Raw genomic sequence first — 12,470 nt, 5'->3', positions numbered from 1 at the left:
AATCCGCTCAAAACGATTTCTAAAACTTAATTTAGTACATCAAACGACTAAAAATAATTTCAATGATTCTTATAAAGTTAAACCAAATAATTATTCCTCCAGCGTGTTGCACATCCCTAAACTCATATTTCACACTTAGAGAGAAACTCTATAATTTATATATTTCAATTTCGCCTCATTCCAAATACGAGTTTCTCCTCAAGATGCCAATGCAAACGAAACCAGAGATCAATCTAAGTAACCAAAAGGAAAACAAAAACATTGAAAGCCTTGAGAACACATACGAAGGAACGGTTTAAGAAAAACAAAGCAAGCATTCAGTATGAGTAGGAGGTTGATATTCCAGTCATTAAATTGATCGGACATGTTTAAATCATCATCACTATGCTTGCAACGATCAGAAACCGTAAGAAAATCGAAATTGTAATTCGGTCGTAAGAGAAGAAAAAAACAACATAATGAAAATTCCAGAAAGAGAAGAAGTCGAGGTAGACCATCAGAAAAAATGGATCATTGCATCAGTTGGACACGTAATGCGTCTCAGACGACCGTCGTGAGAATTTGAATCCAGATTCGTCATATGGTTCATAAATCAAGCAGAAACTAAAACAAAAGAAATACAGTACATGACGAAGAAGAAGCCATGAGAAAGAGATACAAAGACGAAGCTTTCGCCGGGGAAGAAGGCAACTTTGTGCCGTAAGGAATGAAAACGATGAATAAAATGAATTAACGATTCAATATGCTGTGTACTATTTAAAGGAGATTCGGCACGTCATTTTAGGGTTTCATTCTCCATTAGCCATTGACAAGTTTACCCTTTCTTGTTGGGCCGTAATTTTTTCCAGGCCCATGATATGTTGCATTTCTTTGTACAAGGCCCAAACTTAAATGAAGCCCATTCGGCGGTTGGACTATAACGAAGTCGCAGTTTAGAATTGCGGTTCAGTAAAGTCGTGAATAACGGTAGCGTTTCTAGTTTGTCGAGCTGTTCTTGATCGGAAATCGAGGTGTCTCTGCAGCAAAGAAGTAGTGGTGTGAATTTCTTGAGACGAATCAGGAGTTCATTCTTGTTTCAGTTGAATTTGACGGTGGTTCTCCAGATCGATCGACGGCGATAAACCTAATAGCTCCGTTGTTCTGCTTCTACGGCCATGTCCTCCGACACTGTTCCTCCTATCATTGCTGCTCATATTAATTACCTGCTCAACCACTTTCCCCTCCCCGTTAAGGTAACATTTCGAATTCCTATCTCTTCCTCGAGAATTTAGCGATTACAAAGTTCATTTCGATTTCTAGATTTTCTAGCTTTTGAAATTGATGGTGACTGTTTGTAGTGATTTGGAATTAGATCAGTTCACTGAATTGATCGGAAATGGATTGTATTTAATGTCATTTTCATATGGCAATGGAAAGCAAACGGATTATTGTGTTGAACGGATCACTTATTCTTACTTTTTCGGTATATTCAGATTGAGCACATGTGGTCTGGCAGTAGACACTACCCTGGAATCATGGATAGGTTCACCTTAGTCATGCCTTACTGCCTTGAATTCGTCAAATGTAAGACCTGTTTTCCGTTTTTGTTATCATGATGTGCTTTCAATTCCCTTCCCTTTCCCTGTACCGAATGGTTGATAGATTTGCTATAGCTAGCTGTTTGGTTGCTGCTACATGTTGTAGGGGACATCATGTACAATGCTGAATCACCGTTTTCTGCTCCTGATATTGTGTTTGGACCAGAAGATGAAAATTTCCATCCATTCAGTAGCAAGGTTGATGAAGGAGAAGGAGATCATAATTCATTACATAACAGTCTACGTGACTGGAACAGCAAAGATCCATCTCGGCTCACTAGCCTCCTTCAAGAACTGAGGTTTTTGAAGGCTTTCCTTTGATAATTCTTTCTTTTCTAATGCCTTTTACTATAACTCTTTTTGAATTTGAGGGCAAATTTACTTTCTTCAAGGGATCGATATGTGTCATACCAAAGGAAACGTGTTGAAGGTGTTGATGATGAAAGATTGAAGTTTGAACTTTGTACTATGTTATCGAGGGAGGTAATGTTCTTCATTATAACATTTGATAGGCTCCTAACTGTGTATTGGTGATCAATCACATGAGTTTATGAATTTGAGGGGCGAGGTTTTGGGCTCAGTTTCTTGATAATAATGTTCTTGGTGGTTGTCTATTGAGACGTGTAAAACTATATATTTTCATCCTTGGAAATTAGAACTTGAATGAGACAGTTGTTGCTGGATCTTTTACGCATGAAAAATAATAGTAAAGAAGGTTAACCATCTTTCTTTTCTTTTATAACTATGTGTATGTGTAGTTAGCCAGGCTGCTCTTTATACAGTTATCTGTTGTCGTGCCTTAAGAATTCTTTGATTTTCAACGGTTAAATAAAACCAAAAGTAACTCATTGTACCTTTCTGCAGGGAATTGAAATGCATTTGAGTTCAGGTGTTGAGAAGGTAATAGTTTAAAGTATACGGTTATACTTTCCTTGAAATAGTTGAATACTAAGGTCTCTATTCTCTCTCTCTTTATTCTCATACATGTGGCTTCTATGCCTTTGAACTTTAGCATAGCCAGAGGAGGTCAAATTTGCAGTGCCGCTGGTAGACATTAATATTAATAAGATGATACCTGGATGCCCATGGAGGCATCCACAGAAGATATTCTTGCAGGTTGCCTTGTACTTTTCTGTCTTCGAACTTCTGGTCTTCCCTCTCCTTTATTTTTCCCATTCTCACACATCATGTTTTCATAGGTTTTATATCCTGTGGTGAGAAAATATGCAACTACTCCTTCTGCACCACGTCTGAAGTTGGTTTCTACCTCTGAGTTGAAGGCTCTGTTATCCATCGAGGACATCAAACTTCCTACCTGGATAGATGGAATGTATTACTCTCTCTCTCTCTCTCTCTCTCTCATATGTCCTTTCTATTTCTGTGGCTCTCAGTATTGGATACTAAAAGTGATTTTTTTGTAACTGGCTTCAAGGTGCATGGCTGAATATCTTCCCCATCTAGAAGAGAGTCTTGAGAAACAGGTTGGTTACATATTTTTTGTCTGATGGCTATTTTGGATTGATTAACTATGATTTTAATTTTGGAAGTTGCCTAAAGTAGAGCATTTGTACTTCTATCATTCTGATGAAGGTTCTGGAGGCTGTTTCATTGATTGATGTCAGGAGAGGCTTTATAGAGGCATTGAACTCTTTCTTTGGAAGGCCTTTGGAAGCTGACCCGGTAGGATTCTTACAAAACTTTTGTTTATCTTATTGTTCTTTTTAAAGTTGTTACTTAAATCTTAGCTTAAGTGTGAATGGGTGGGGAGAGGGGTCATCAAATCTTACTAATGGCATGAATTTCTTTGTTTTTTAGGTGTTTTGTCGAACAGCTACAGTTATCACTGCCTCCGGGGTGTTCACATTCCTGGTATTAAGTGACTTTCTCTATCCTTAATATGGCATCCCATCACTATCACAAATCATGTTATATGGAAAATTTTCCAATTATTTACTATGAAAAATAATATTATTCACGTAATGGGTGGTTAACTCTGGTGAGTGCTTTTGGTAGGTTTATTTTAACTCTTCACCAGAATTTCTCCTTCTTGAATTCTTATCAAAATCTTCCCTATTTAGGATCTATACCTCGGTCTGTAGAGAATCAGATGTTATAATATTAACTTTGGAGATGATCACCACCTTGTATCTGGTACGTACAATTTCCACATCCATTGATCACAAAGATAGCCATCAGGCCTCAATTTTTTCATTTTTTGAAGAGATTTCATCAATGAAATCGTTTGTTATCCAAAAAGAAAAGAAATTTCCGAAACAAAATATCCCTCAACAACAAAAACAATACAGTGGTTTAGAGTTTTATAGAGCCTCTAAAGAGAGGCATTGAAGAAAGCAACACTCACTCTAAACTTCCCCTTTCGAGACCTTTCTACACTCTTGAAGGTTCAATTGTTTGCAGTTTGCTATCTCTCTCTAATCTGATGATCCTATTAATAAGGAAGAACACTGTCTGCAGTCTGCTAGAGAGGCTTTCAAGCTCTGACATCTACCAATATCCTGTACTTGGGTTATTCACTAATCACTGAGACTTCTCCCTAAATCTTCCCCACAAAGTGGCATCTCCATGAATCATTATTTAATTCTTCCAATGCCCTTCTGTGTAAAATACACTACCTAGACCCCGAACCATAGGTGAACCTCATTTTTTATTATGTTGACTGAAGACTTCATTGTTTAAGATGAAGAAATGGGTTCTCTCGTTGAATTGGGTGATAGCCAAGACATTTTACAACTATTTATCCTTTCATATTGTTTCTCTTTTCTGTCAAGTTCCTTCACGACATTTTCTTGACATGATTTCACACAAATTTATCCTTTGCTATCACACATGCACAATAATTTACAGGAAACAGAACATATGCTGGACGCAAATCTCTTGTTGGTGACTGGTTTATTACACGCTCACACATGCACACATGCACACATGCACAAAGCATTCTCAATCAGTGGTAAATGACATTTGTTCCATGAAAATCCTTTAGGTTTTAACTTCGACTAAGGTAGTGTGTCCGATAAGATAGGTTAAGAAACACTGTTCATGTTCTTTGATCAACATGGTTGAATGTGGACTTGGTAAAACGTGTTAGCAAGCAATTATCACCAACTTCTGTTAAATGTTTTGCATCTTTTTAAACGATGTATATATGGAAATGTTTATTTTCTGCATTTTCCTTATGTTTGTGGAAATTTCTTGTTAATGCTAGGTCCACATCCTCATTTCAACCCAATTTCCAAAGAAACAGCCTTCTCTGGTGCTGCAAAGTTCTCAGGTAATGTAATTTTTCCGTGAATCTTGAAAACTCTTGTGTATATCGGCTTTGGTTTGTAGTTAAATATGACTAATGCCATAAACATGCTTGTACGTTTCTCTCCATTGGTTGTCCAAACTCCACATAGTTTTGGCGGAATTCACACAGACTTTGTTCTCATTTACATTTTTCTATTTGACAAGGAATCTTTGGTGAATTAAATTGTATAAGGTTGCATCTAGAGATGATCAAATGACATGATAGGTGTTGCAATAGGTGTAACTCTAGTTTCCAAGGATTTTTCTGTTCATTCTGAATACGAATGGCATTGTTGTTGAGATTGCCTCATGTTTATTAATATATTTGATGGGCCAACTTGTTTATTATTAATATCCACTCTTTCTATATTTTTTAGCATTTCAACTCTCAAGGTGCACCCATCAAGTCGCAGCTTATTACCGACTATCCTTGGAGTCCTAGATGGGAGCCATTGCAAATGGCTGAGCGGATTTTGTAAGTCATCTTTCCCTCTCGTTATTTTCATTTGCATATACATTCACTAATCAATCACGGATTCAATTCAATATTAACAGTGAGTTTCTTGCTGATGAGGCGTTGAGTTTCAAGAGGTACTGCAATGAGGCTCAACTTCAATGCTGATGGTTCTATGAAAACTCTGGTCAACGTGAGTCAATATTCCCACCATATGTCAGTACAGTTTATTATGTATAGTAGTAGCTGTTAGAGTAGAGTAGTAGTATTCCTAATTTTTGGTCCTTAGATTGATTTTGCCATCCCCTTTGGGGTTTGTCTGCCTAGTGCTTCCTCGATTAAGATTGCTCCAAGGTAAATGATCAAGAACTGATGTGAGTTTCAATTTTAAGGATCGTTGTATTTGGTAAAGGATTCAAATCCAGAAACACTGGACGATCCTCAACAGGGCTGGGCATTGATCTTCTTGAACGACCATGATTTGGCATGGCATTTTGTTTTGTCATATTTTATAGAGCCCAGTAACGAACGATTGAATTGTTGAACCTAAAATCACCTCTCCAATTCATTGCTTCTTGCTTGAGACTTGGAGTTTTGATTAGGTCATGTTTGTTTACCTGAACCAAATAATCCACTAACTTTTTCATATACTTTTGAACTATCACTATAGTTTCTTTTATACATATATATACATCTTGCCCCCTCCGACTAATCCCACTATTTCCACTATTTGGGTGTTAAAAGAAAATTTAGGGTGACAATGCTAAATAAATGATGTCAATCGTGATCAAATGACATTTGCAAAATCCCTAATAACTTGTACATGAGATACACTTAAAGGGAGTTTTTTACCCAAATAACTTTTTCATGTGCTTTGCTTGGCAATCTCACCTTTTCTTTTAAAAATTTTATTCCACCGTTTCTCTTTTTTTTCTTTACCTTTCTACCTTATTCTTATTCCTCCACTTTTTAACATTAATTATTAAAATATAAATGTAATGAATATTGTATGAAATTATGAATGATCGTATGCTATCATAGTATTTGCCCTCTATATATTGAAGCCATATATTTCTTTGTACCGCATTTTTAATAGTAAAATAGTGAACCTTGATACTTTTTATCTTCTAAAAAAATGATATTTTATCATAAATAAATTAACTTTCACTGTTATTGCTATGAAAGTGGAGAAATTGACAAAAACAGGTGAGATTTAAAACAATTTTTCAAATCAATCCAAAGTTTAATTATTTTCTATTTTTTTTATCTTATAAATTCGAAAACCGAGATTTATTCTTCAATTTTGAATCTTAATTAATTTTCTCCGGATTATACAATTTTCAAAATCTTTTATTCGAATTCATGTTCACAAAATTATACTTGAAATCTTGACAGGCTAAAAAAGATTTAGTTGATACTGAGAAATAATTTTTTTCCAAATATTATGCATAGTTTATCCAATCATATTTTTAATATTTGATAAGATAATTTTGAAAAGATAAAAAAGTAGTTAAGATATGCGAAATTTGAAAAATGGTAAAATAGTAAAGATAAAAAAATTCTAAACGAAACTGAAAATTTTAATACTTTTTTTTAAAAAAATATCGACAGTCTCGAGGATGAACAGATGAACGAGAAAAATTAAAAACGATTTAAAAAAAAAAACTATTAAACGCTGTTTCTAACTATTTCCCATGAAAGAGGAGTATAGAAACATCTTTGTATTCCATACCCATTAAGAATCGTTAACCTTTTGATACAATCACATTCAAAACTACCTTAGGATTCTCTCTGGCAAAATAACCAAATAATATGGATTTTGAACATAAATTCGGTGTTATAAATATTGTTATTGATTGACTATAAAGTCAATTTAAACAAATTTTAAAATCACCCCGATGCATCACTATTTGTGGCAGATCAATTGCTTACTTTCAACGGCAACGATCCACCCCTGCTTTAACACAACCGTATCACTTATCACCATATTTCTTAAATTTCCCTCGATACAATCTATGCACAGCAAAAGGCCTGTACGGATTCATGGAATTAATTGTGTTTGAATAGCAAAACAGATTTCAGCAATTATGATCTCCGTGGAAATGATGATCAGTCGAGCGAAAAATAATTTAAAGAGAACATGCAGAGTAAGATAAAAGTTGGCAATTCACAAAGCTATGATCACAGTGAGAAAAGAAAGAAAGAAGAAAAAAAAAAGATGAGGGTATGAAATCAAGGATGAGAGAAGGAAGAATGAGAAAGAAAAAGGGAAAAAGGTTTGGCACATCAGAGTCATGGAAGTATGAGAATGAGCATTGCTTGCAGAATGAATTGCAAGCTTCTCTGTTCATAATTGATGAATCATCATCTGTTCGCCGCTTTTTTGCCCACTTGCAATTTAACAAATGAATAATACAAAAAAAAATGAACACAGAGAAGAAAATGGAGGAATTAGCAGATCCAAGTGTGTGTCATTGTGTGTATGTGTTTTGAGAACCCCTAAACTCATATATAAGAGTGAAAAGAAGGTTCTAGGTTTTCATTTTCATAGCCATGGACCGGCCCACTTAAAGCCCAAGCCCAAGCCCAATCCCAATTCAAAAAGTGGCTTAACTAAGATTTCGGTTTCCCAGTTATGGATCGACAGTCCACATTTACTTGGTTTTTACTCTTCTTCAACTATTGTTACCTTCTAAACATTTTCACAATGAAATGATATCGTCCGAATGACTATGGAAACTCTACATTCGGAATGACCATAATCAACTCCACTACAATTCACTCCTAATAAGAACTAAAATATGGATGTCGATATTGAAGATTTTCATTTTTAGATATATAGATAAAATATCAAGTATTTCTAAAAGTCACACCATTTATAAAAGGTATTTAAATTAATAATTAAGTTCTTTTTTTACTTCAAAGTTCAGACTAAATAGATGCCATATTATCTTTTGTGAGCAATAAAAGATGTTAGATATATCTGTGGACGTTTAATATCGATATTGAACTGTTGAATTTACGAACATATTTTAATCTTTGATCTGAAGCAATTGTTTTTCCCAATTCCAGCTCGTCGGGTTTTGATTTCTATTTTATTTCTCTAACACCCAAAATTAAGGAATTTTATTTTATGTTTGAGTTGTTATTGGGTGTTATTTTATTTTAAATTGAGGTTAATTGATTTTGTGAATTTGAAATTAATTAGATATATATGTATGGATATGTATATTTAATTAAGAAATTTGGTTATGGTAGAAATATTATTAATTATGTGTTTATATATATAATTTATTTATTTTTTGTAAAAATTAAAGATAACTGTATGTTGAAATATAATTATAATCGTTGAAAAATAGAGTTAATGTTAATTGGTGGGAAGAGATAAAAATTTAATCAAGAAAGAGAGGATATAGAATATATATATATAACAGTAAAGGACATTAGTTGTTATAAATGGTTAGGGCTTATGAGAATTCATGAATTTAAAAGAAAAGAAATTTGGGAAACTATTCATCTCCCCAAAGTTACTCTAGGCTGCCCCCCACAGCTCCGGCCAACCTTCAACGACATCCAGCCGGCCTCCTCTGTCTGTACTGTTGTGTCTTTTCACATTGCTACTCATCGCCTAGTGTACTTTGTATGTACGGTGTCTCTTGAGATCACCTGACTAGTGTTCTCTACATGTGGGGATCAACACCTTCTCTACCGAGGGACACCACATTCATGTTCATTTTATGATTGAGGTGTATTCCTTCACAAGATATAGGTTCACTTAACCGGATCAATAATGGGTCCTAAGTATATTTTAAAGCAACAAAAAGGACATGTGACTTCCCATATGGAATATATATTTTTAAAAAAAGATTATAAACAATTCTTTATATTTTCTTTAAAACTAGATAAAACCCAAATTAGATTTTTTTAGTAGTGTTTTTTTACATGATCATGATTTTCATTTTGTTTTAAGTTTTAAAAATGTTACTAGTGATAACTTCATATTACTTCAAAAGTTGGTTCATAACAATATCAACATTGAATGTATAATAAGAACCTTCTATTTCTAATTGCTCCACTAGCAAGTGAGGTCTAGGATCAGGCACAAGAACAGTAAATAGTTATGAAGTTATATGTACACATACATTGTGGGAGAAAAATGACCAGATGAGTGTCAATATCATTAAAACGTTGATGCAATGTTTTGGAACTAATCAGAAATTAAAAATGAGCTTCTGAATAGAAGGGTTTGTTCATTTACACGTGAATTAGGCTGCTCTTTGCTTCTTTTTTATGCTTTGACTGATAAAGTAGTCGTCTGATTCATCTTCAGAACTGTCATCTTTGGACTTGCGCTTCTTCGACAGTTTTGTAACGACTTTGGAGTCCACTTTTGTCGTTCTATTTGAAGAGAGTGGAGAAGATTGGACAGTTTTCTTGACAATGGCGGTCTTCGTCACGCTCTTTACAGCACTCACAGGCTTCATTGGGGAGCTCAGTTTTTGCAATGGTGCCTTTTTCTGCTTCTTTTCAAAAACTTTCTTTGCTTCTTCTTTGGATAACAAACCATACTCCATCATCCTGTAAATTCATCCATCCACACAAGACCACAATTATAAGCATTAATGAACAACAAACTGAATCCCATTCCATTACCGTTTTGTTTGAAGAAGAAAAACAGATTCAATATGATCAGACACTGCAAAGAATTTGTTTAGACTTTAGTGTACTTTTCAGCTTAGGATTCACAATATCTGCAGAACATTATGTAGAGGGATTCTGGGCCTCATTAAAAATGTAACAGATGAGATAGTGAGTTAATAGGGTAATTTCCCTTTTTTAGTTCTTAGTTCACGCAGAATACCGAAAGAAAACTTCCAAAGTGGAAGATAGAGATAAAGCTGAGGCCACCATTGGCGACTACAGAAAATATAAAGATACAACTCCTTAGTTTCAGTTAACAAGTGTGTACACTCCAGGATTTTCATTCATTCTTCCTTTTTCTCTATACAATTAAAATTTAAAGCTATATGATAAAAACAACACTTCACACGTAAAACAGAAGTTGATGGGATAAAAAACTCAATGTGTTGTGTTGTGTACAACTCCCCGTGTTTGATATATGAGATGGTTATGTACAGATAATATAGATCATCCAAAGTTGTCACTGCTAGTTTCTTGTTGATAAAGACTGCATTAATTAAATCAATGTCTACTTTGCAGTATAAATTTTATGTTGGGTAACAGAAACCATCCGACCATCCAGATCAATATGAGTTGCTCCAATGTAACTAGGTACTGGGTATGCAGTAACATGAAGACAACTAATTTAACATCTTTCGTGATGTAGCCACCAAATTAGTTCCATCCATGAGAACTTGGAAACATATTCATGACGGGATAAACTCTATTGGGAAGTAAGAAACTCAACCAGTAAAAGTAGTCTACTAGAGTGTTCTTAGAAACTTTAGCCCACAAAAAAACATCTTTGTTCTTGTAGGCAATAAGCAATCCATAATTTCAATCAAAACAAAACATCATCAAGGAATCAAAACTACTAATGCAACCCAACAAAATCACATAGTTGATTATATCATAGGAAAAACAATTAGAGGCAAATTTCTTACCAAAACTGTGCCATTTCACTGTGGGGAAGTTGCTTGTGGAGCGATTCATAGAAAATTCTCAGCGGATCTCTCTGAATAACCAAGAGCACATGAAGAGCATCAGCTAAAGAATTCTCAAACAGAAAATTGATCCCACCAAAACTAAAATAGAACATGAACATATAATACCTCTTCTGGAGGATCTCGCTTCTGACCAGGCAAATCATATACCTTCTTTTGTTTTCTATCTTTTATCAGGCTCTCCAACTCCTTGGAGCTCTTGCTCTTCTCCTCCTCCTTCACTTTCTTCTTCTTCTTCAATTCCTGTCTCCCCAGCCCATTCAAAACGCAAACATGTTAATAACTTCCATTGTGTATAAAAAGGAAAATATAACAACACGAACCAAAATTCTGCGCTAGAAACTTTGAGAAAAATGGGGGGGGGGGGGGGGGGGGGGGGGGGTTAACAATCATTCAAATTCCACATGCTAGAGATGCACATTGCTAAAAATCTCCAGAACCATACTAATAAAACTCCCTATTATTGTCTACTACATCAATATCTCTACTTTCGAACACTCACTAATCCAAACAGTAACAGAAGCAAAATGCGAAGAAAAAAAAGACTAAATAGAAAGATGTATGAACCGTATCACGTTTGGCAACAGAGCTCTTTTTAGCAGGCTTATCGTCAAAACCATCATCAACAGTGTTGAAACGCTCTTCTTTCTTAACCTTGAAGCCCTTTGGAGCAGACCCAGAATCTATTTTGGGAGATTTTCCCAACCCATCAACTCCCTGAAGTTCTTCCTTCTTGGGCTTTGAGAGAAGTTTAGAACCCACATTTAAGAGTTTCTTCCTCTTTTCTTGCAAAAGGGCACCGAGGCTCATTCCGTCATCGGAATCGTCCAGCTCCGGTTTGGCTTTCTTTAGCGGCTTTTGATCTTGAGAAGACATTCTAGGAACAGAAACAAAATCAAAGGGTTTGTTGGAAGAAATCTATGGTGGTGAAGTGGTTGAGTGTTGTGGAGTATAGGACTTGGAAGGAAGAACACTGGGGATTAGGAAAGGAAAGAAAAGCGTTTTGAAAAAATTTGGGATGAAAATTAAGAAACCCGCCAGTGGCTTTGATTCTTTTGGGGAATTAGTGCCCTACTCCTACTCCTATATTTCTTTGTTCTTGGTTTACCCAATTATAAATTTTCTAGGTTTTTTTTTAAAAAAAATTGTTCCTATTACTTTTTAATTTAAGGTTGTGATAATGTATATTTTGAACATAAATTATGGTTGAATTTATACTTTGTTTCATCTAGGAGGTCTCACATTAATATATTTCGTTTTCTATACTCATCATCAATTCTACCCCAACTAATTGGAGGTTTTGTTTGGATCTTCTAACAATCTAATTTTCACAAATTTTCTTGTGAATATGAAAGAGAAGAAGACAAGGATGAACCTCACTTCAGTATCGAATAGGGAGTAGGATGGTAGGAGTGAGGTCTAATTACTTAAGCTCATTCAACATGTATT

At 34.9% G+C, this 12,470-nt stretch overlaps 2 protein-coding genes and 2 non-coding genes across 6 annotated transcripts; 1 reads left to right on the top strand and 3 right to left on the bottom strand.

The window, feature by feature from the left end:
• Positions 1-317: 317 nt before the first annotated feature.
• Positions 318-388, bottom strand: LOC116403014. The gene has a single exon (XR_004215743.1). It is a non-coding gene; the product is annotated as a small nucleolar RNA Z105 (small nucleolar RNA).
• A 103-nt stretch (positions 389-491) lies between these two features.
• LOC116403023 lies at positions 492-587 on the bottom strand. The gene has a single exon (XR_004215753.1). It is a non-coding gene; the product is annotated as a small nucleolar RNA Z161/Z228 (small nucleolar RNA).
• Positions 588-932: 345 nt separating this feature from the next.
• Positions 933-5,998, top strand: LOC101214619 (BRISC and BRCA1-A complex member 2). 3 transcript variants are annotated; one of them, XR_004214929.1, is made up of 13 exons: positions 933-1,232; positions 1,473-1,563; positions 1,684-1,876; positions 1,970-2,060; positions 2,442-2,477; positions 2,595-2,693; positions 2,777-2,907; positions 3,010-3,058; positions 3,168-3,257; positions 3,393-3,446; positions 3,656-3,728; positions 4,801-4,866; positions 5,261-5,334. XR_004214929.1 is itself a non-coding variant. In XM_004136331.3 (13 exons), exons 1-13 carry the CDS (start codon positions 1,155-1,157, stop codon positions 5,503-5,505), a joined length of 1,143 nt encoding a protein of 380 aa, XP_004136379.1. In that variant the 5' UTR covers positions 934-1,154; the 3' UTR covers positions 5,506-5,998. The 3 variants fall into 3 exon arrangements, 2 of the variants coding, with proteins under 2 accessions (XP_004136379.1, XP_031737812.1); XM_004136331.3 differs by lacking the exon at positions 3,656-3,728 and adding an exon at positions 5,439-5,998 and having other exon boundaries at positions 934-1,232; positions 5,261-5,358; XM_031881952.1 differs by lacking the exons at positions 933-1,232; positions 3,656-3,728 and adding an exon at positions 5,439-5,998 and having other exon boundaries at positions 1,653-1,876; positions 5,261-5,358.
• A 3,450-nt stretch (positions 5,999-9,448) lies between these two features.
• On the bottom strand, positions 9,449-12,101 carry LOC101214860. The gene is made up of 4 exons (XM_011654149.2): positions 11,589-12,101; positions 11,130-11,264; positions 10,962-11,032; positions 9,449-9,915 (listed from the first exon to the last, which is right to left on the bottom strand). Exons 1-4 carry the CDS (start codon positions 11,895-11,897, stop codon positions 9,603-9,605), a joined length of 828 nt encoding a protein of 275 aa, XP_011652451.1. The 5' UTR covers positions 11,898-12,101; the 3' UTR covers positions 9,449-9,602.
• Positions 12,102-12,470: the final 369 nt, after the last annotated feature.

Source organism: Cucumis sativus, chromosome 3 (genome assembly GCF_000004075.3).
Source record: "Cucumis sativus cultivar 9930 chromosome 3, Cucumber_9930_V3, whole genome shotgun sequence".
Taxonomy (NCBI): Eukaryota; Viridiplantae; Streptophyta; class Magnoliopsida; order Cucurbitales; family Cucurbitaceae; genus Cucumis; species Cucumis sativus.
The sequence above is the reverse complement of the archived record's forward strand: the minus strand, read 5'-3'. Positions and strand labels throughout refer to the sequence as shown.